The 23474-nt window shown below is 40.9% G+C and overlaps 1 protein-coding gene across 5 annotated transcripts in view; it reads right to left on the bottom strand.

The window, feature by feature from the left end:
• etv6 (ETS variant transcription factor 6) overlaps positions 1 to 23072 on the bottom strand; it is a 32785-nt gene extending 9713 nt beyond the window's left edge. The window contains exons 1-3 of one of the 5 annotated variants that reach the window (XM_007573075.2): positions 22633 to 23072; positions 18183 to 18312; positions 1109 to 1273 (exon numbers count right to left, since the gene is read on the bottom strand). In XM_007573075.2, the coding sequence (XP_007573137.1) occupies positions 1109 to 1273; positions 18183 to 18312; positions 22633 to 22668 (331 nt within the window). In that variant the 5' untranslated portion in view covers positions 22669 to 23072. Of the gene's footprint in view, positions 1 to 1108; positions 1274 to 18182; positions 18313 to 20589; positions 21267 to 22341; positions 22606 to 22632 lie in introns of those variants that run through there. The other 4 variants (XM_007573076.2, XM_016661201.1, XM_016661202.1 and 1 more) reach the window with 4 other exon arrangements.
• Positions 23073 to 23474: the final 402 nt, after the last annotated feature.

Raw genomic sequence — 23474 nt, 5'->3', positions numbered from 1 at the left:
TAACTGCAAGAGCCAAACAGCAAAAATGTAGAATATGTTTTCTTTGTCTGTCAAGAGTTTTGCCTATGTTGGTTTCACTGTAATATTAAATGTACTAAAACAGCAAAAATCAAAATTTTGCTTTTTAAGAAGTTCAAATAGCTTTTTTAAAAAAAGACCTCAGAATTTTAATTTTTGAAACATTGTTACACTGGGCAATGGGTGTCATTTCACAGGTGCCAGTATAATAAAATAGACTATGAAAATGGTTTTACAGTCACCATGGTACCAGCAGAACCAGCTTCATTAAATTTAATGACCAATGTCAAAATAATTTAAAACTAAAGCTGAAGCAAGATGAAGTTTGGAGGATTTTTTATTTTACTTATTAAATCTAATAACCAGAGGCTATGAATAAAAAAGTAGCATCTTGTCCAGCCTTGGAGTTGGATTGATCCCTGACCTCATTTCTAGATTTATCAGAGCCTTATTTATTCTCGTATGACTTTCATCCTGAACCACATCACACAGCGCCTGTGTGGAGCCTGAAACTCCCGATGTTCTCTGCTCCACAGTTGAGACTTTTTTCTTTCAAATCTTCCTGACATAGCAGAAACGGAAGGAGAAAATCAGCTCAATATTTCATTTTTTTTTCTGGTGCCTCTCCACTGGTGTTGCTCGGGCGACAGTTGAGGTTGCTTTCTACTTCCTGATGAACCGTCTCCTACTTCCTCTCCCCCAGCAGTCGCACTGTAACAGCTGCATCCCTCGGCTGTCACCTCGCACAGCCACATCATCTACTCCTGCTGCCGTTACTGATTTATTTTCCATTTTGGAGGTTTAATATGAGCAATTGAAAAATTGCACAAGAACAGAAAATTTCAGAATGAGACTGACCTAATAGTTATTGTAAATTAAGACTAAACTAATGTTTCTGCAGGTTTTGCAATACTTGCAACTATTTTCCTCTCCGTAATTCAATGATCTGCCATTTGCATTTCCTTTCTAGCTGCTAAGTCTTTGGTTTTTTCCTAGTGTGGGCTGAAATGACTCATTTTGAGAATATTTCACTGATAGATTCAAAGCTGGGAGTGTGCTCCTGTTTCCAGAAGTGCGTAAAAGGTAGTACCAGAGTGAGGGGATCTGTAGCGGAAGTCCTCCTTGGTGAGGAGAAGCAGGGCCTTGCCATTCATCTGGAAGGTGCCGCTGGTGATGGGCCGCAGCGCAAACTCTTTCTCGGCCCACCGCAGCCACTGAGCCACGTCTTCCCTGCTCCAAAACACTGGCTGCAGGCCTGGAGGTGCAGAACGGAGAAGAAGTCAGGGTTTTGGGGGAGACGGCAACAAATTGGAGAAGAAAGGAAAAGAAAAGAAGAAAAACGAGTTGAGTGTTGAAGAAGCAGACGGATGGGGAGGCGGCAGTGATGCTGGAGGCGGAGGAAGGAAGAAAGAAGGAAAGGCAGGAAGGAGAGCGCGGGGAAGGGGGAGGGCAGGGAGGAAGGAGGCAGTAAAAAGGATATTGAGGAAGTGGAGATAAAAGCCGAAAGGAGGGAGTGATTACGGGAATGGCAGCAGAGATAAAGAAAAAAAGATGAAGGGGGAGACGGAGTCAGAGAGGGAGAAGAGGTTAGAATAAAAGATTAAAAAATGATAGTTTAGACATAAAACTGCAGAATGAATAAAAAAAATATGTTTATATATATGTATATATATATATATATATATATATATACACACACACACACACACATATATAGTTATAATACACTTTGCTGTTTTGTTCTGTTAATCCTAAAGACGCATGTCAGCGGATGGAAGATTTATTGGTTTGTTTTCAGAGACACGCATGACAGGAAAAATGAGCGAAGGAAAGTGAACCAGTCGCCGTTTTATTTCCTTTCTTCACACCGCCGTGTTTCACTCACTGCCCGGAGAACAACAGTGTAAAAAAATCTATTATAACAACCAAGAAGTATTTATAGTCACCTGAAAAAGTGCAGAAAATACCCTGTTAGGAGAAAACTCTATGACCCTGCTGAAAAACGTGGTTCATTGAAGAATCTCTAATTTTAAATCATCTGGATTTTTATTATTTTTTTATTATTATTAAACAAATTGCTTAAATATTCTGAAAACTTGTTTATTTCCTTTATTTCCTTGTCCTGGTTTTTGATTTTTCTGGTTAAATGTCAAAAAGTCAAGAACAAACAGAAAATCAGGATGAGTATCTAAAATAGCTTAAAATAAAAAAGTTCAATAACTGTCTCTTTTCTACTAAACAATCACATCCTTTCTACATTTTCTTAAACAAACATTAGCACTGTTTTACCTTGGACAATTTGAAACAAGGAGTGTGAACCGTTTGGGAGCGTGACCAACACAGACTGAACATGTTCGTTCACTTCCTCCGCTGCCAACGTGAAAACTACAGTACAATACTAAAACAGCGCAGAAAATTGACATAATTCACAACTCCTTCTGTCTGCTGATTGACCAGGTTCCACCAGAGAAAGCCACGGCGGAGTACTGACAGAAGAATCAAGCAGAATTGATTAGGAAAGCATATTATAAGATGCTGATCTCTTCCGTGGTCTTGGCGTGACACTCAGGAGAAGCACGGAAAATGTCATTGTTGGATAAGTAGGAAGCGGAGGATTGTCTGGTCAGACTGTCAATTTCCAGAACCACACACACACACAAAAAAATACTTGTAAAAGCCCATGTGAGGTCAGTGCAACACCACCAGACCGCAGGGTCTGTCTTAAGATCTTAAGACAGCGGAAGGACGAAATAACCGTGTGGGGAAAATTAATATTCATTATTTACTTAATGCTTCTGACATTCTTCCTAGAAAATGTTTCTGCATTTTTTTTATTGCTAGACCCTTTGCAATGAAGTCACATACCTAAATCTGAATGAAAAATAATTTAAATGTTATAACTTTTTTGTTTGTTTGTTTTTGCCTCAAAGATCATTACCAAAAAGATCTTTGGTTAAAATGTCAAATGTATCCAAATCGACCACCAAAAACATTCAGCCACCGATATTGGCCTGCATTTATGCCAGTCAGCATGTGATACTGCCGCCTCATCACATCACTCTTCTCTTGCTGGAACCTGATGATCTACAGTATGACTCAGGCTCACCTCCCCTCTCTTTCCTGTATCCTCTTCTGTTTCGCACAGGTGAAACCAAACCGCTAAGCGTGCGTCGCTCTGATCAGAACATCCCCGACGCTCACGCCGAGCACAAGCCGCTCACTTCTTACGCCTGACTTATCAGACAGACTCGAACACTTCCTCTGGGAGTCGGACAGCTGTTATCTTTGGCCGCCAATGTCACTTGTCACACGAGTAATAAGAACCGTGTGTCTGCTTCCACTCCCTCCCCCTCGCTTTCCGCTCACCCCAACATGTCAAACAAAGGAAGTTTTCAGAGAGCAATCGATCTAAAATGACACTCTGTCCAGATTGTCAGATTTCTGTTTCTTCCCTTTCCTTCTACTCCTCTATATTCAGTTGGTGATAAGGTAGGGAGGGTCGAGGTTATCCGAAGCACAGCTCTGACCCTCAGCCTGTCGTCTGAGGAAGGTGTCTGCAAATGGGATTAAAGAGCTTCAAGACAACAAGGGTTGCGAATAAAAAAACAAACAAAAAAAAAGTTGGATCCTACTTTCTTGTTGGGTTTCTGCTTCATTGACAAAATCAGCTCAGCACAAATCAAATTTGCCATCAAAATGCGTCGACTTTGTAGCTTTCTGTAGCGGAAAATAGACCTGTGATACAGCTGAATGCATCCCCGACTTATTAATATTGAATCAAGTTGCCATCTGCATGACGTGCACCAGCTGTACTTTGGTCTCCCGTGGCCGAGTTGTGAGAGCAGTGAAGATGGGGCAGGCAGAAAAGTGAAGCTCAGGTCAAGAGGTCACGGCTGCGGTATGCTCTCTCTAGGGCCGGAGAGCCCTTCCGCCTGTTCCAAAAGCCCTGTGAGATCCGGTCTGCCGGCCTCGGCCATCTGCACGGGGCCCGGAGGAGGAAGCAGCGAGGGGAGCAGAAGGAGTGAGGAGGAGGAGGAGGAGGAAGAAGGGGGCCCAAACAAACGTGTCCCACAACGTTCTTTGGCAGGAAGTAATCCAGCGTGGGCTCCTTTTCAGCACAGGAAACTTCCTGTGGCAGGGTTAGAGAGCAGCGCAGGGAGGTTCAGCAACTGACAGCGGCACAGAGACGAAAAAAAAGGAAGAGAGGAAACAGAAAGGAAAGTGTGGCGAGAGCAGCAGCGGATGGTGCGTCAAGACAATAAATTGAAGCAGCAAGGATAAAACAGCAATAGGACTAAACAAATATGCAAGAAGAGGAAGGAAAGGCACACAGGAAGGGAAACGGATAACTAATCCGGAGCCCAGATCGAGTTTCCAGAGCCGAACGTCATGTTCAGTCTCCAATTCCTTCCTTAACTTATTTCTGTGGCAACTTGTGTTTATTCTAGGATCTAATCTGCACAGTAAGCAAAGTCCACAAGGCGGATCAGAGCATAAAACAGGTTCATGAAAAGTTCCTTCATAACAATATGTAACACTGCTACATACTTAAAGTCAACCCCCCATAGATACTGACATCTACATGGCCTTGGGGAGTCATGATGCCAAATTCATAAGCCGTCAGTCAAAGTGAACATTTAGAATGGCTTCCAATATGAAAACAGAAGTGGCTTTAAATTTGTCACCAAGACCTTAAACCAAGTATTTTTTTCTTTTTCAGTCTTCCCGGCCCACATGTCCATAACAGATGCTACATACAAAAGACTTCCTGCTTCATGGAGCAGCTATTGGTTCACTGCATAGAAATTATAATAATCCAAGTAACAGATTGTTTCTAGTAACAAGCATCACTGACACTTTAGGAGTAAACTGCGTCGGCCAAATATGCTACAGAAACCACAAATAACCACTAAAAGTAAAAGTTTTGGTTCTGAAATTTCCTGATGAACACTACAGCATAGAACACAGCACACCCTACTACCCCTGTGTAGTTTGAATTCTAGTTTGTTTGACTAGAAAGTCCAGTTTGTTTTTTTGGAGGTGTGAATGTGCAAATAAACTCTGATGTAGACCAAAAGAGCAAACTCTGCTCCACCTACAAACCTAGGACTCAGTTCACATGAAGAAAACTCTGGTGCGTTCTAGTGTACATGTGAATGCCAAGCGGACCGTAGATCGCTTCAGCTGCAGGAAGTGAACTACACCGCAAACGAGGGAGTCCAGCCCTAGCAGGAGAAGTGACTCATCATCTTCTACCAAAGACAAAAGGATATCCCTACAACCATTTAAATTTCATGCCAGTCCATTTTTTTCATATTTCGTGAAGAAGGAAGTTTCTCTCAGTGTGTTTTTAGAGGCAGGTTTTTGCATTGTTTCCTTCAGTCGTTCTTGGTGCAGCACCACCACAGGCAATGGGGGGAACAGGTTTTTCAAAGGGTTTGGTTCTTTTTTACACAGTGCAGCGAGAAAGCAAACAGATGAAAATGTTCTAGTTTTGGTCCCCAATTGAACCAAGTCTACCAGATTGTCAGGTGTGAAAGCATCCTAAAATGCCAATGGTAGAAGGTTGGTCTTGTGTCTCTGTTGACTTGGCCATATGTTTTAGATCATTCTTCTGCTAAAAGGTCCATAGATGGCCTATTTTTAGTTTCCTACCCAAAGCTACCAGATCTTTACTTAAAGATCCTGATATTTTCAAAGGCTTGTAATGTGATACCTTCTAGAATGGAATATGCTTTATTGATCCCTAAGGGAAAATTGCTGATTAGTTTGCATGCTCCCCAAGCTGATGATGTTTACAGGGATGCTCCATAGCAGGACAGATCCTCCACCATAGTGACTGTCTTTCCCACCTGTCTGTATATTTCAGATAAAACCAAAGAACAGTTCTGTTGAAGTCCCAGTAGTAGAAAGCACACATAAATGGCCTGGACACGGGGGAGCAATGTGTTCTCCTACAGTGGGTTGCCTCGGTTTGGGAGTTCTTGCTTGGTTTGAACTAACTAATCTGGGCAGAACTTTTTTTTTTTTTTTTACTGTTTTTATTGTGTCTTTTGTCAGGATTTTGAAGTGGGCTGGGTTACTACGGTGATGTAAGGTGCCATGGGGGAGTCGCATGTGGACTTCCTCGGGGTTCTCCACTGGGACATTATGCGGTCCCTGGAATTAACTTTGTTGTTTCAACTAAAATAAGCATCTAGATAGATTTATACTCATGATATTAGGACAGAAAATGTACTCTCAAACAACCAGCTGGAATGCTAATGGTTGGAGACCTGGTGACCCCCAAATGTCACCCTTTGCCATTGCTGCAGTGAGCTTTGAAGACTTTATTTTCCTTTACCATCCTCCTCCCTATGTGCGGTGGAAAGATAAACTAGGGTCTCCACAGTGTTTGTCACAGCTCCGGTTGTTTAAAACTTTTTAATTATTGCTCTGACTCTAAATGTGGGCGAGTATTTATTCCCTTGTAGCCATTTCCTGACTTATGAAGATAAACACAAATCTGCCGAACCTGAATGACCGAGAAGAGACTCCGGGTTACGTAACATTTCCACCACTGAGAAACAAGAAGTCACAAATAACTAATTAAAAGTTTTTAGACAATTTGATCAAGTTAACAAAGTGCTTCAGTTACATTTGTTGCATGGAAGTAGTAATGGGTGCCAGGAATCTGTCGATTCAAAATCAACTATGAATTTAAAAGCCTGAACAGTACATATTTTGGGAATCTTAGCATTAAAGCCACTGATGGGGAGGAAAATGGACGGCATGGTCAGTTAACAGAGGAGGAAGAAGAGCACCTTCAGCGCATTCACACACTATTTGGTGCTGGTGAATTTCCTCTGTCTATTTTCTGTTACAAACTTGAACCAGATTTGTTGCATGTTGCAGGAACAAAAATCAATTTCAAGACTTCCGTTTCATCAGGCTCCCTGCTGAACACATCTCAGATTAAAGAGGTTCATGAGTCTGTATACATATCTGTGTGTCTGTGCGTGTGTATGTGTGTGTGCACGCGTGCGCATCTCTCTGTGTGTGTGTGTGTGTGTGTGTTTACTCTGGGAGGAGGAAGAAAAAAACCCTCGAGCACGACAGCAGCAGGATCCCAAACCCTCGACTAAACCGTGGGCTCCTAATCCTCTCTGATGACACATAATTTTCACTCTGTGGTTTCTCAGGCCCCCGCTAATGCTTGCTAACACACATACACGCACGCAGCTCTCAAGTTGCCAAGGCAACTCATAAGCGATTGGGATGAATGGAGGGAAGAGGAGGATGAGATCATCGGTATCTTGTTTCGTTGTTGCGGTACAGAAGCCGTTAACTTCCCCTCTCAGTCAGATGAGTTAATGAGGTCCGTTCTGCCCCGCAAGGTCCCGTCCAATACCGTGGTACCAGTCCCACACGCACCACCGCCGCTTGTTTTTGCTACCTTAGAAGAAATCTTCAAGGTGAACTTCAATATTTTTAATAATTTGTCAATGATGAGCAATAATTTTATTTAGTATATCCTCCAATAAGATCCGGAGCTGGTCTTTAAATACATTTGTAGTGTTGGTCACTTCATACATGAATACCTATTGTTCTGGACTGTTCGGGCTTTAGTTTGTTCCCGTCATGGCAATGCTTCATACTCCTGCTGATAACTGAATATTTTGAAGTAAGACTGTGGGTTTTTCGAACCCAAGTCGTGGCAGCAATAGTTTTTTTTTTCCTACCATGTCACCAGATGGGTTCTGTAGGATCGGCCACAAAAAAGATTACGCTTAAGTTTGTGTTAAGCTAGCATTCCTTTGTAGTTGTTCTGGTGCTGTATATTGTACAGTATATTGATCGGAATACATGTAAAGTTTTCCAAACATTACTTGTTGAGTCATGCAGGTGCATCATATTGTTCAGGGTTCCATTTCCTTTTCTAACATGTGAAACTGGAACTAAATCACAGATTAACGGGATGTGAAAGTCAGATCAGATATTATTTTCAAACACCAGACTCCAGGTCTTGACAAACACACACATAGCCGATGCATATCCATCTTGGTCTGACATTTTCTCCTTATCCGACCTGGATGAACAATATCCACACTGAGAAAACTCAAAGTTACTTAGTCACCCGCCTCTTCAGTAAATATTACTCAATTTCTCTCATCCCAGAAGTAGGCGGACATAAGTTTTACTATCTCCATCGAAAAAAGGCTTTTCTTTCTTCAGACAGAGAAGAAGGGAGAAAGGAGGTGACCCTCTAACACCCTGACTCAGGAACATGAGAGGATGAGAGTTGCACACTTCCTAACTCTAGTATGTACTTAGCATTCATCTCTCCTTGCTTTGTGTGCATTAATTCCCTGTCAGGTGGGTGTGGCAGGGAAAAATCCCCATCCACACACACACACACACACACACACACACACACACACACACACACGCTTTTACTTTTCAGTCAAAAGTACCCGCGCCCCCACCTCAACCCTCCCATACATCCTGTGTTTCCTCCACCGGCATGCACGTGCTTGTCCCCGTCCGGCTAAACTGGACTCCATCCAGTCAAAACAAACATAAAGCAGCTCATCAATCACACTGAACTTTTATGGCCAGGAAGTAGCGCGACCTGTTTTTGATAGTAAGCTGTTGAAAGTGGGAGCAAGCCGACTCTTGTACGGTTGGTTCCTGAATCCAGCGCCAACTGCCACTCTTCTTTGTCTCTTTGGAAGCCAATTTTTTTCCCTCTCCCCCTTAATTTTTCTTTTTTTTTTTTTTTCAGGAAATGCAGCAACTTCAAAGGAGGCTGGCAACCAATGGTTGTCTTGAATCAACCAACACACCAGTGTGCAGGTCATTCGATACTGCTCTTCAGGTGAACAAAGGGCAGTTAGTATTTAAAGTAGGGTAACGCTTACATTGATCTTATCTAATGCAAATATCCATTTAGGCATAAAATAAAACCTGCTGCTGCCAAAACATCAATACAGTTTGTATCAAATGTAACAATTTAAACAAATATGGAAATGATTTTGGATGCATATTGGTGACATAAAACAAGGGTTTCTTGGAAAGAAGAGCTTGGTTTTATCTCCTGTTCCTCAAAGTAGCGATCTAAGGCTGTTTTCACACCTGATAGTCCAGTAGACTCAGTTCAATTGGGGAGCAAATTTGTAACATTTGTTACATTTTCACGCTGGCACGGTTCACTTTCACACTGAACTGCATCAAATGAATCTAACTCTTTGAAAATCCTGTTCACCTGCTCGCTTGTGATGGTGCTGCACCAAAATCTACTGAAGGAAACAACACGAAAAACTCTGAAGAAGACACTGAACACAACTTCCTTCTTCACAAAATCGAAACAAATATGGAGGGGTATCAAGATTTTAGTGGTTGTAGGATTTCCCTTTTGTCTTTGCAAAAGGCAATGAGTCATTTCTCCCACTAGCAATAGACTTGTGTGTTTGATTTTGGTTGTATTTACCCAGAATGCCCTGCGCTATAGTCCGCTTCCTGCTTTTGGAGCGGTCTTCGGTCCACTTGGTGTTAACTCAGGTATTCGAATTGCATCAGAGTCCACTGATGCAAACTGACCAAACAGGGCTGGTGTGAAAGCACCCTAAAGCTCTCCTATCTGCTTTTCTATAATAACATATTCTCTTTCGAGGTTTTTTTTTTTTTTTTTTTTTTTTTTTTTTTTGTGGAAAGCTTTCATAGAATGCCAGAAGAGTGAACTTATCTTGTTTTAATCGTGGAATACTGAAACAAAGCACTGAAAGTCAAAGAAATGTCCAATGTATTCTGGACTGTCAGGTTCTGACTCAGAGCTTCTGGGATAGTCGGACTGTATTTCTCAGAAATGTAACTCCACCTCGACTCTTAGCGACGCAGACGGCTTCAACAAAAGCTTATCAACTTGGTGTGCTCATCTGTCCAAAATAAAGTCTCTGTGAAGCTAAACTTAAGAATGTAAACAGTTTGTATCAATGTCAGCTTAATAAGGTTGCCAATTTCGCCAAGCAAAGTGCAATCTTTAGGAAATCAAAGAGGAATGTTTTCTGTAATTCTTCTAACGGTTTAACTATCTCCTCTTTCATGTCCCAGAAGCAAACTGCATTGTGATTCCGGACTGAGTGGCAGTGCTAATCTTCAGCTGTACATTATTGTCAAACTTTAGGTAAATTGCAAGTTCTATCAGGCTGCTACGTTGATTCCACATAAAGTTACATTTGATGTTTTCTGCTTTAAAAGCTACATTAGCCTATGCCAGGACTAGCCATGTGTCGTTTACTGGTACAACGGCGTACCAAAGGTTTTAAGAATGTTTGTTTGCACACTGATGATTTGTATTCAACCAAATCAGCATGCTGTTTGCAGTACACCGACTTGATAAGTATTTGTTAAAGCCGTCTGTCACTAAGAGCTGATATCCAGCTACATTTGTGAGAAATATAGTCTCAGTTTATACTGAAGACTTTAAGTCAGAGCAAATTCCATGTTCAGAAATCATTCTATGCTAAGGCTGGGAAAATATGGCGGAGGTAAATTCTATTTTTTATTTTTTTTGCCAGTATATTCAGAATATAAATTTACAATATAAATTTATCATGAAGCACATATTTAAGACCTGAATTGAGCCCAAACTGGTTTTTCTATATGATTCTTTTATGTATTATTAACATTATTAGTAGTTATGGTAAACAAACACAAAATGCCTTCTGTGCTAGATTACATTAGGTTCCTGCCTAAATTGTAAAATATTTGCAGATTCACCGATTAGCAGATATTTCTATTGAACGTATTTCTAAATTAGTTTTATATTATTTTAATAGTGCCAATTTAATGTTAAAACTGTAACAGCTTGTCAAACAAAACGACTCATGATCTTGAAATGACTAATCTGTCACGAGCTGACGTCCTGACACTGTCCACTCCTGCTACATTTATTAGCTTCTCACACAGGTTTCAGAGGCACATGTGTTTTTATCTTTAGTTTTCTTAATTATTCAAGCATCAAAAAGGTGCTATTCTTCCTTGTGCTGATGTTTCTTTGAATTTGAATCATCTTAATCAAGTATGATAATTCTATTATATAAAGTAATAGATAATAACACTTTATTTATCCCCAAAGAGGGGAAATGTTGTTTGTTCCAGCATAGCACACAACAAAAATTACAAATAAGTACATAAATAACAAATATATTAAGTAAAAAAAGTAATAATAAAGTAAAAAATAATTAGAATAATTAGTGCTATACTAATTATTTATATCAATATTATACATAATATAATATATATTATATAATTTTATACATGTATTATATAAAATGTAACTAATTATATATATATTAGTATAATATCTTGTATTATACCCAGTACTCATGTTTTTGTCTTTGAGACACCATTTTGCTCCTCTCCTTGTCTTTTTGATGTTGCTATCTGGTATTTTCTTCCGAGAATCAACTAAGGCCCCGGTTCCTGTTCGCACCAGCACAGGCATGCCCCGTGCTCATGAACGATCATGCAAACTTTGCTAAATTGTGCTTATGAACAGAAAACGTTTTCAGTTTGGACCCTGAAGCAAGTCCAACTAAAAGGTTCCTGCCAAGCCGAACTGTGGGAAATCCAGTCTGATGAGGAAATGAAAGCCGAGACGCAGATCGTCAGTCCTTAGGCTGCTTTTGATGGTTTTGACTCTTCAAAGTGTCAAAATCTTTTTTTGGGTGGTGGAAATGTCCTTGAAGTCTTTTGCTGCATAAATGACTGGGTGGTCTGTTCATCTCGTCTTTTTCCTCAATCCAAACAAACAAAAACACATTACTTCCAATGTGGCAGGGAAGAGCCACAAGATCCAAAGTGTCTGGGAAGCATATGGAAGGAATTCTATTAAACGACGTTTAACAACAGGAAGAGAATTTCCAGTTATTGCAGCTTTAGTTGCATTTCCTATAAAAGCGTAAAATCACCGCACCATAGACGCTTGCGTGTGTGGCTGTGTGTGTGTGTGTGTGTGTGTGTGTGCTTTGTGATGTTATGAGAACAGCAAGCCCACCACCCCCACGTCAGAAGCGCCATGTGGAGTGAGTCGCGAACAGGAAGAGAAGGGGGCTGCGCTCAGCTTCGTCAGCCTGTGTGAGAACAGTTTCCCTTTCACAAGAGAAAAAAAAAAAGTTACAACGCACACACACACACGCATACACACACGCTCGGATTAACACACATGCACATAACAACAACAACATTTATTCAGGAAGCAACGTCTGCCCACTCAGGAAATTCCTGAGGACAGAGCTGCTTCCAGGGGCCGGAAATTTCCCCTCAGAAAGACCCAACAAACACGACACACACACACACACACACACACGCACACACACTTCTTTTACACCAGCTCCCCCACAGTAAAACGGCTAATAGACCATAAAGAAACAGCGGCCAAAGGAAGCTGAGGAGGTGGGGGGGCATGCATACAGTCTACACCTACACTACCTCTGGCAAGCTTTCCACAAAGACACAAGATTCACTCACACTCATCCACCCACGCATACAAGCATGCACAGTGCAAACCCAGCTGTGAGCTCACATACACACACACACATACACATACAAAAACCAAGGAAACTAGCCTTGTTTCCATGGACATAGATTTTTATTTATTTTTTTAACCATCCTGGAAGATTTTTCCCTTCCGACAGCCGCTGCTCTTTTTGCATTCCGTGTTTATTGTGCATCGGGAGCATCACTCAGTGACGCAGGTCTTTAAATAATTCATCTATTTCTTTGTTTATTTATTTTTTTAACTAAATGCAACTCACTCGTGGCACGTTCGTGACCCATGGCGCTGCGTTGACCGACAAACCCAGTTCGGGACCAAATTAGAACCCGACAAATTCAGCTGATCGGAGTCTGTGTGAGGAAACTTTTAGAAGCCGAGTTATATTACGTGGGACAAATTGTTCCTTCAGTAGTCAATTCAATATTACTTCCATTAAGGTTTCTAGTTGGGGTGGGAATCTTATACTATCTCACAATTCGATTCTGAATTTTGGGCTCATGGTTTGATTCAAAGTCAGTTATTCGTATTGATTTCTGCTTTTATCTATAGGAGTCCAAAGGCTCTTCATCTATTTCAGTGTGCTTTACGAGGCAGCATGACAAATTGATTCATTAAAATGTCTTTTTCACATTTATTAGGTTTTAAATATGTACAATATGTTTTTAAAAAATGACCAATACCGACGTTATTGCTAATATATCGTGAATCCCTAATATTTATTCTGGATTTTAGAAAAATCCAGGTCTTCAGTTTATCCATAACCTTTGTAGATTTTGGTATCCATCTTATCGCACAATGTGAAAAGTCAATTTTCCATTCCTGACCTTTTCAGTTTCCGGGTCTGTACTGCAAGGCTGCACATTGCTGCTCAGCTGGCTGAAGGAAGGCTACTACTTTATTGTCCTGGTTACAGCAAAGATAAACTTGGAAAAAATTCCAGTCATGAAAAAGGCGGGCAGTCAATAAATGTTATGGATAATGAGAATATGCCTGTAATTATCAGCATTAACATCCATCGCTATCTACAATAACTCTGAAGAATTTGAATTGATGTGAGTTACAGCATTTAATTTCCCTTTGGGATCAATAAATTGTGGTGTGATTTATTGATCCCTCTGGGATCAATAAATTGCTTCTGAATGTCAATTATTTCAGGAGCAGAAAAAAGAATACTGGGGATTATATTTCAAATAAAAGCAATCATTTTGTTTAAGCAATTTGTTTAACAATGTTTTTTGGGTACTGTGATTATGAAGACAGGTTGTTGCTTTCCAAGGCAATTCCGCTCAATTCTCATATCCCTTCACTGGTCCATCTGGGATTTCTTCCATTGAGCTAGATTTCTCCAGTTAAGTTTCAACCGGGTCAATCAGCAAACAGAGGAAGTTGTGAACGATTACGTTGATTTTTTGCGCTGTTTTAGAATTGCAGTCTGCATGTAGTTTTAACAACGGCAGCAGAGAAAGTGAACAAAGTAAAAGTTAGGGCAAGAGGAATAAGACATTTTATTGCTGGCAACGATGTTATTGTTCAATTTCACACAAACATATCCTATTTCCATTTGGCTCCGCTAATAGCAAAGGTAGGGGCTTGCCCGAGTGTTAGCTTTTTACAGCGTACGCATTTGCTGTTAGCTTCTGTTAGATTCCTTTACCACTGAGCTGGCTCTTTACGTGCATTGCGGCCAAACGTTTGCGATTGGGCTTCAACAGAGGCTACATCCACAGGAAGCAATGACTTCTATTGAGAAGTGCAGGCCTTCTGCACAAAGCAAAGCGTAGAACCAGAGTCTGGTTTTTACCAGGCTAGTGACTCTGTGCCGTTCTATCATGCAGTGTGAATACCAGCCAAATCAGCAGTGGCCAGAAATTACTGTAGGCAAGCATAAAAAGTCAATACTGGCTGAAAATATTGATTTTTCGATAGGTTTGACGTCGTTAGGACAATCATCAAACCTTGGTTAGGTAGGATGGGAGGTCATTTTGAAATCTCTTTGTTAGAAACTTTCTTAGATAAAAATATGTTATCATTAATTCATAACCAAAAGAAGTGAACACACTGCATCCTTGACCATCAATACTGTGGACTTTTTTTTTTTAGATTGTTAGAGAAGGAGAGTGGTTCTGAATACATCTTCGCAGCGTTCCAGAAAAGTGTGACTGAGAGGGTTAAAAATCAAGTCTGGTAGCATTCTTCAGTGTGAGGAGCAGGCTGCAACTCTCTCCGATCTAATCCACTTCCTCCCCAGGAAATGGAGAAGGCGGATTTCTGCCCACACTGCAATTTCCTCCCTCATTCTTTTTCTTTCTGTCTTTTTTTTCACCCCACTCCCCCTCCTCCTTCTCATCTTGTTTTTTTTTTTTTTTCTTTCCCTCAGCCCCAGCCTCCCCTCAGGATATTCTCTCACTCAGAGTGTGGGGGGTTAATGGGCAGCTTGTTTTCCAGCATGTGCTGTTTGCACAGAAAACTGGAGAAAGGACAAGCAGAGGTGTTTTTGGATCGGCCACGGCCGAGACAAGTCACCTTCTGTTTGAGCGAGGAGAAGGGATCCGCCGCCAGCAGAAGCCTCAAACCAAACAATGAAAGAAGGGACGTTTTTCCGGCCTGGAGACGAAGTGTAGCATGGGTCTGTGCGCAAAGAGCTTTTATTTGACACATGACTAAAAAACAAAGTGGGACTTCCACATGTCTGCGGATGTGAACTGACCCGACGGCTCGCGCGGCAGGAAGTCCAACGCGGACCTGTTGAGCGTTCTTCCTTTTTCTGCAACAATGCAAAAGAGGAAGTGCGCTGAGGGAGTTTCCTGTTCATCTTATCCAGCTACAGCCAGTCTAACGCCCAGCAGAAAGCCCTGAACTTCACACTTGTGAGAAAAAAATAAATAAACACACAGGTTAAACATTGACAGGTGCACGGATCCGGCGGGTCTGGGTTACTCTTTGAACGGTTGGATTATCTGCTGGCTCCGCTCCAGCCTCGCCTCCCATTTGATTGGGTGAGAGATGATGAATGACCATAGGGCAGCCAAAACCGACTGCAAAATAAACATTGTGCCATTGCAAAGTTCAATGCGACCAATTAAGGAACATTTAAAAGCTGCAGTTGGTATTTATTGGTTCTGGCAGAGGAGTAAGCGGTCACTCCCTTCTAGGTGTTCACAGGAACCAATAGAAACAAAGTTCCTCTCAGCAGTTCACACCAATTTAGGCTCCCAGTAAAATGTCAAACAATGGATGATCCGAAAATCAAAGGAGCTGTCTTGTAAACTAACAAACTAACGGTCTGTGCCACATCAAAACAGACGTTTTCCCAAAGCTTTCTTATGTTTACCGTTTCCAGAAAAAAAGTCCCTGGTATACACAGCGCCGCTTTGAGAAATGCCTTCATCCCCACAAGAAGGACAAAACCCTTCAGTAACAATGCATGGCCTCATTATGACATAACATTATGACAGAAACACACCAAACTCTGGCGTATAGGTGCTAAATCGTGCTAAATTTTATTCTATACTCAATATGACAGCAGAAAACTCCAATCACTCAATTACTTTCTCTGAGATCTCATTAAAAGGACATTAAACTGTAGGAATGGTCTTTTTATTGTGGATTTGAAACATCAACCATTCGCCCACTTTTTCACAAGGACCTACGTAGCTTAATTTGACTTGTTTTCTAGGGCTTTCCATTAAGTACTTGTACTTGGTACCAGCTACCCATTTAATATCCATTCAGTTGGGTTTCCAAGTGAGTACAGTTGACATGAAAATTATGCAAATTATGCAAATTGTAATTCTGAAAAATAACGGAAGTGTGCCAATTTAAAAAAAAACGTAGGTCTTTTGATAAGAAGTTTTTTTAGGTGGTCTCTCTTTGTGTATTTCGGCAAAACTGCAATGGAATCACCTTTTTCCGCATCAAACGAGTTGCATGATCAACAGCCGGATGTTACCACTGGCCGAACAAAACAGAAGACGGCAGGAAGTGCTAGGAGGTTGATGACACATCATATTTTTTATGACTTCTCATATGAACAAACTTGTTCACATGAGATTTTAATCGCGTTTTAATTGTGTTTGTTCGACTTTAGTGGAATACCAACAATGATTTGAGCACATTTGTTTATGTGAAATATTTTAACGTTTGTAAAGTGTAAAATGCTGACTCCAGTGGTTTTTCTGGTCTCCCTAACAAAACAATGTTAGAATATTACGTATTTGTGCTTAAGCACTGCTTTGTTGTCTGGAGTTTTGCGTCTGTAACTGGAAGTTGACTTCAAATTAGTTTCAAAAAAGCTTACAAGAAGGATTTTTTGGGGACAAATTATGTTCTACTTTTCCAAGCTTCTATATTGAAGGGCTTCAAGCAGCTCTGCTGATCTTCAAAGAGGAAAATTCAACTGATCTATTTAGAAACAATGGAAAAATGTGAGACTGATCCAACTTCATTCTATTCCACAGCAATGCCTCTCGAATTTCCACTTGCACCAGTCATTGTTTCTGCAGTTTATCAAACAGATGGAGTCATTTTGTCGGTACATACCACACCAATCAAGGAAATCTCTAATTCGAGACTTAGAAGAAGGGGGGAAATGAAGATTTTTTGTAATGAATGGGCTGAGCTAAAACATAAAACAAAGATTAATGTGAGTACCACACGTTTTTCCGCCTCCACAAGCTGTCAGCCGCCGCGGCCCTCCTACTCCCCTCCTCCAGCAGTGTCTTCCCTCTCTACGCCTAAATTCTATGTTCTTTCTGAGCCCCGTTTCCCTCAGTTCTATATTATCTGAATGGATGCGTTTCCATTTCAAGTGTCGGTAAAACTTTGTTGATATTCCGCTAATGTAGGAAAAACACAATTTCACAATTGTGTTGGTTCTATTGAATAAGAAACATGATTAAAATCGCACGTTCATGTGAATCATTAAAAAAAACGATGCTGCACCATCATCCTTCCATCACTTCCTGTCGTCTTCTTCATCTTTTTCCACTAGCTGTAACCAGTTGTTCATCATTTGACTTGTGTGATGTGAAAAAAGTGTTTCCATTGCTTTTTTGCGAAATACACTAATTACGGTATGGCCAAAAAGCTAACACATCTTAGCACTAAAGCTTTATTTTAAAAGAGGTGATTTTTTTTTTTCAAAGTTGGGATGTTTCCATTGAGCAAATTTATTTTTGTAATTTCAATTTGTGAAATGTTGCGGTCAATGGAAACGCAGGTACAGTTGCTCGTTCCGGTGCAGTGGGTCCATCAGTTCAGGTTCAGAAGTTTGACCTCAGCTGTGATAATGGACTGACTGGAAATGATGGGTTATATTCTGTAATATTTTAAATTAATAGCGTTTTTTTTGCTTCTGTGACGTTGCAATCTCCAGAAGCTCAAACTGTGTCAACAGGAGAATCCCTCCCACACATATCAACTGATTCTTGTGTCTGAAAAAGAAAATAAACCGATTTAAAGGATCACTACATAGGCCAAGTGATGAAAAGCCGAAAGAGGGGGGAGAGGGGTTGAATCTGCCCATCTGTCCTGTTCAGATGACCGAGCGATCGATACGTGTGTGGAGAGTCACCGGTCATCTGTGTGTTTTGCGAGTGTGTGTGTGTGTTTTTTTTTTATGACTCACGCAGGTGCGCAGGCAGCCTGGCAGGCTCGTCCTCCATTCGGCTGGCTGGCCTCGCGGCGGGAGCATGGACGGGGGAGGAAGTGGAGTTTGGCAGCAGGTTCGCGGAAGGACTGAAAGAGCTCCTCTCCTGCTATGAATAGACACAGAGACACAAAGCATGGCTCACAAAGCTCCGAGAGATGCACCGGCCCTGAACCCAAACAGCCGCCCCGCCAAGCCGCCAGCCCCCCTCGGCTCACCTCGCCTCGCCGTGCTCCCACAGCAACCGCTGCAGCCAGAGGAAAATGCAGCGCTAATAAACCGCCACACTGCCCTGTTGAGTCATGAACTGGCTTTCAGGACACAGAATGCCACACATGTTTCAGCACATGTGTTGCTATGCAGGACACCGAGGTTCTGCACCGTCGGGCAAGATTGAACTTTAGACTCTTAGGAACAAACACAATAAACTTTGATTTAACTTCAGGTTAAACGCTTCCAAAAAAAAAAAACATCTGGTAAAGGCTTTGACATTTCCAGAAAATATCTGTTGAAATTGTCACAAGAAATGGCAAAAATGTTGACATTTCAGTAGTTTAAGGGTAACTTATTGCCAAGCAGCTCTTACATTGTTTGAACAAGTTAAATATTGTGTGAAAAAGCCAAGCTTCAGTGTCCAATGAGGCGCACTGACAGCTTCCTAGAGCTTCTCCAGGAAGCCAAAGAAAACAGAGCAAAGTTCATCTTGATTTCATATCAACTAGCAAATTAATCTCGCAATTTTGCTAACGTACACTCAACTTTTATTCAATTTTTCAAAGCATAATCATTTAACAAGGCAGTGAGACTGAAGATGCACAGGTCAAACTTTTATCAACCAATAAAAAACGTTTTTTTTTTAACATCCAATGAGCTGATTCAAATTTAGCAGATGCAAACTCGTTTTGTAAGCTTTGTTTTACTTTGCGTATGCCATTTGTTGAGGCGTTTACATTAGGAATGAGTAGATTAGCCAATTTGTAGGGATTGACAGACAAGGGTATTGATATTTTACATGTGACTCCAAATTATTCACACAAAGGTTGCCTGTCCACTGTTTTTTTCTTTTGTAGTGCATGTCCAAAAAATTCTAAATAAAATATATCTTATAAAGCTGGAATAACTGCAAAAATGATGTTTGATTCACTGTTGGTTACCATTTACAAAGCAGCCAATCCATAAGGTGCATTCACTTTCCTTAGTGATGATTGGCTGTTCCCCCAAGAACGTAAAAAAGGAAGACTCTAGATATGATATGAAGATGGTTTCCACTGTGCGTATTAATGCATATTAAGGCATTTTTAGTGCGTGAAATATCAAAATAGACCATTATGAGCAAAGTGCAGTTTTAAAGGATTCAGGTTTAGTATTCATATTGATATTCTGCCAATATTGTGGGGTTATTTCAGTCCCTGTTATTAAAATGTCACCACTGATCAGCTATTCTACTGTCATGGTGGTTGCTACTTTAACAAGACCAGAGTTAGCATCCTGACTGTCACTAAGTTAAGTTTAACATTTATGAGCAAGTAGAAAGCTAATAACCTCTTGAGAGGTTAAAGACAGATAAAGGTCTCTATTGCACAGCAGATTCTCCAAAAACCACCAAGGCAATTACAGCACTAACTCTTTTAGTAAAAGATTTGGTGCATGAATGGGGATCGTTTTGTAATCTCATGTCTTACCTGCATACAAAAACCTGCAGAAGATGTTTACTGTGTTATAGCCAAAAAAAAAACGGTGTAAACTAAAATTGAAATTCGAATGTCAGACCTAGAGGAAAACTGGAGATCAGTATTTTAATTCATTCGTTCATTCATTCACTCACTGTGTCGCATTCAATCAAAAGAAGATACTGATCAGGAATGAACTGTGGTGAAAATTAATCACTGTCTATGTATCTTTAATGTACTCAGTCTGTGGCAGCTGATAGAGTTCGGTTCAGACTTTAAACGTTTTCAGCTGTGATGCATTTACTGAATAGGGTGGGAAAAAAGTTCAGTCTGAGCTACCAATTATCGGTCAGAGCCAGTCAAGAGAAAACTGTCTGATTTTAATAACCGGCTGTTTAATTGGTGAATCCGTCTTGTACGTTTTAGGTGTTGCTAGATAAATTATTGCAGGTTTTTGAAAAGTAATTTTCTTAGATTTTTTTCTTGTAAAATCTTAGTTTATCACAATCTGTCTGACAAACAATTTCTGTCACCTATTTATTATTGTCTCCCCCCGGGGCTTTTGTTGCCATTAAGATGTCCTGATTAAGAAAGAAGCCCATATCATTCATTAGCTTCCCTTCCTTTGACTAAAAATGTATTCCAGACATATTTGAAGCTTTGCCTTTGGGTTCCAGCCTCCTGTCACTACCCAGCCGCTGACAGGCCTTACATACCAACAGCATGTACCAGGAATTTCCTGTGGAAGCCAAGCAATAATCTCTCATTCCCCTATTTCCTCCTGCTGGAAAGGAAAGGCCCATCTTGCCGCTTGTCTAAAAATTCACTTCCCCGAGTCTTCGTGCGGCTAGGACTGGATCAGTTAAGGCTGGGGCGTGTGATGGAGTCAAAGGGAAGGTGACCTGTGATGGAGCAGAGCCGTAGTGAGAAGGTGAACGGTGGGGGAGGGGAGGGAAGCTGGACAGCCGTCTTCTCTCCAGCTGCCGGAGGTGGAACTTCTCGGGGACGGTCAAACGCTTATCAGACTCAGTAATGAGCATCCCACATAAACATGGCAACATCGCTCGATGTCGGTCACAGAGACATTTTACACTGATGACTCCTTGGTATTTCTAGCTCTACATCTCCCACTTAGGACTGTTTTCTGGATTTCTATAAGACCTAAATAATGAACTTCAAATGTCCTGCCTGACGAGACACTTCACACAAAATGGTGTTCGGCTGATGGTGAACAGAGAGTATTAAAAGTCACAATTGATTATAAAAAAGTCACCAATATCAGGACGCATTTCTCATTCTTGTTTTCTTCAGGCTTTTACAGATGGGGAAGCTGATACAGATAGAGCCACTTTGTAGTTAAACTGGATCTACTCAAAAATGTGCATCAAAGTTTATGCTTTTTGCCGATGAATTTATAGACTGACAAGAGAAGGAGTTCTCAGTTTTGATATGTTCAATGCATAAAGAAAACAATTTTCTTTTGGTTTTGTTTTTAGTATTCAACCTGCCGATGACTGATCAGAGGACATCAAAGGAATTCGAGTCAATCTGTTCTGCTTTCTGGTGATTTTTTTAGCACAAATGATTATCATTATGCTTTATAAATAAATTGTTCTGGCTCATTCGAAAACCAAATAAACATTTTACTGGGGATTAGTTGTTTCATATCCCTGCTGTGTGTCACTTATGTAGCTATTTATTTCTAGTAGGTACTTTATGCAGCTGCCTCAATTTGCTTGATTAGTAATTATGCTCCTGGCCATGTCATCCCCTCAAAATCAGTATTTTACTTACTGTATTGAAATGTTCAAGAAAATTGCATGATACATTAAATCAAATATACCCAGAATATCATTTGATAATTTCTTAAAATTACAATATGATAGTATAAAGTCTAGAGATGAGCAGAAATTGGAATAAATTATGACCTACAAAGCAGAAACTGTTGATTTGGTGCCTGATTAGTCACAGCTCCATCAGAAATTGTTCAAAATGTGTAAATTATGTCAGGGTTTTGGCTGTCTTCAAGGAAGATTATTTTCTGTAGTCGTTAGTAGTGGTGAAAGCACCATGTTTCACAAAAACAAACATGACTTTTTCCTGTGAATAAAGGGGCTATTACAGGTCAATAAACTGGCATTTATTCTAGCTGGTAAAAAGAAGATCAGACAGTTTCAGGGCAATAGGTGGAAAAATGTGTAATTTTGAGTTGCGTGTTTCAACATGTTTCAAAATAAAGTCTTGGTTTAACAAATGACCTCTGTACGCGAGCTTTTAAAACACTGTAACAAACAGTTTCAACCTTAAACCCAAATTTAATTTTTGCAGCCGTTTTAATGCTATTTCAGATTAAGCTGTTGTTTTCGACATGTATTTTAAATGTAAAATCGACACTTCTATGCAGGCTACAGTCGCATTAGTTCAGGTTTTACAGCAGTGTTAGTAAAGTGAGTTCAGTCGGCTCTTACTCTGATAAGCTCTGTTTGTATGTTCATGTTCTCACTCGGTCCTTTCGCCCCCTTGTTTTAAATGAAACAGTTCCCGACAGTCACGACCTCTTCCCATCAATACCACCATCATCATGAGCGCGAGCTGAGCTGAGCTGAGCTGAGCTGAGCGGAGCGCGTGGAGCGAGCCGCGAGCAACAGATGAGCAACAAAACAGACGCGTGCGTCCGCAGCGCGAGCTTCTTTCTCTTGTTTGCGGAAAGTGTTCCTGCTGGAGGAGAGGAGCTCGGTTAGCCTGGCGGACGGTGTTACCTTGTTCGCAGCAGCAGAGGAGGAGGATTCAGACATTATCTTCCCGACAACTTCTCTCCCTCTCCTTCCACTTTTCGTTGTTGTTTCTTTTCCTTTTTTTTTTTTTTTTTTTTTTTTTTTCTCTCTCTCTCTCTCTGCGTGTGTGGGTCACTTTCCTTCACAGAAGCCCGAACAGCTGCAGCGGCAGGAGTGGCACACCGAGCGCTCGTCTCGTCACTATGGAAGAAGTTGTTTTTCTCCCGTAGCCCCGCTTCTTCTGCTTGTATTTTTCCCCTGTCTTCTTTATCTGCTGGCCCGGTCCATGGCGCGGCTGTTGTCGGTGTGAAAACTTCTTTTGTCTTTCGTGTGTTTTCTTTCACATGTCGGCAGCGCGCTGGTTAATAATCCCTTCCTGGAAGAGAGAGAAACACCCCCCCTCCTCCTCTCTCTCTCTCTTTCTCTCTGTGTCTCTCTCTCATTGATCTGGATGTGTGTAAAACGGCGAAATGACGTGAATTCCCAGCAATGAGCCTTGCCCCCTTTTAAAGGGAAACCCGAAGTAGGAAATCGCGGCAGATCTCTTTGCACACACACACACACACACACACATACTCAGCGACAGGCCGAGACAGAAACACTGACACAGACTGGTTTTCTATTTACTCCTTAAATCAAAGCTTAAAGCAAATGCGGTTACTCAATAGGCTTAACCTCTATACTTTAATTAGACCCTGCTGAGCGAAATGAAACAGCAAAAGTATAAACAATATGACTGGACCTAGAGCGCATTGCAAAAGTATTAATACCTGAACTTCTCATGTTGAAATGTAACAAATTTTAAAGCGGCAGTATTATGTTAAATT

This window comes from Poecilia formosa, unplaced genomic scaffold, assembly GCF_000485575.1.
Source record: "Poecilia formosa unplaced genomic scaffold, Poecilia_formosa-5.1.2 Scaffold318, whole genome shotgun sequence".
NCBI lineage: Eukaryota > Metazoa > Chordata > Actinopteri > Cyprinodontiformes > Poeciliidae > Poecilia > Poecilia formosa.
This window is presented reverse-complemented; position numbering and strand designations above follow the sequence as displayed.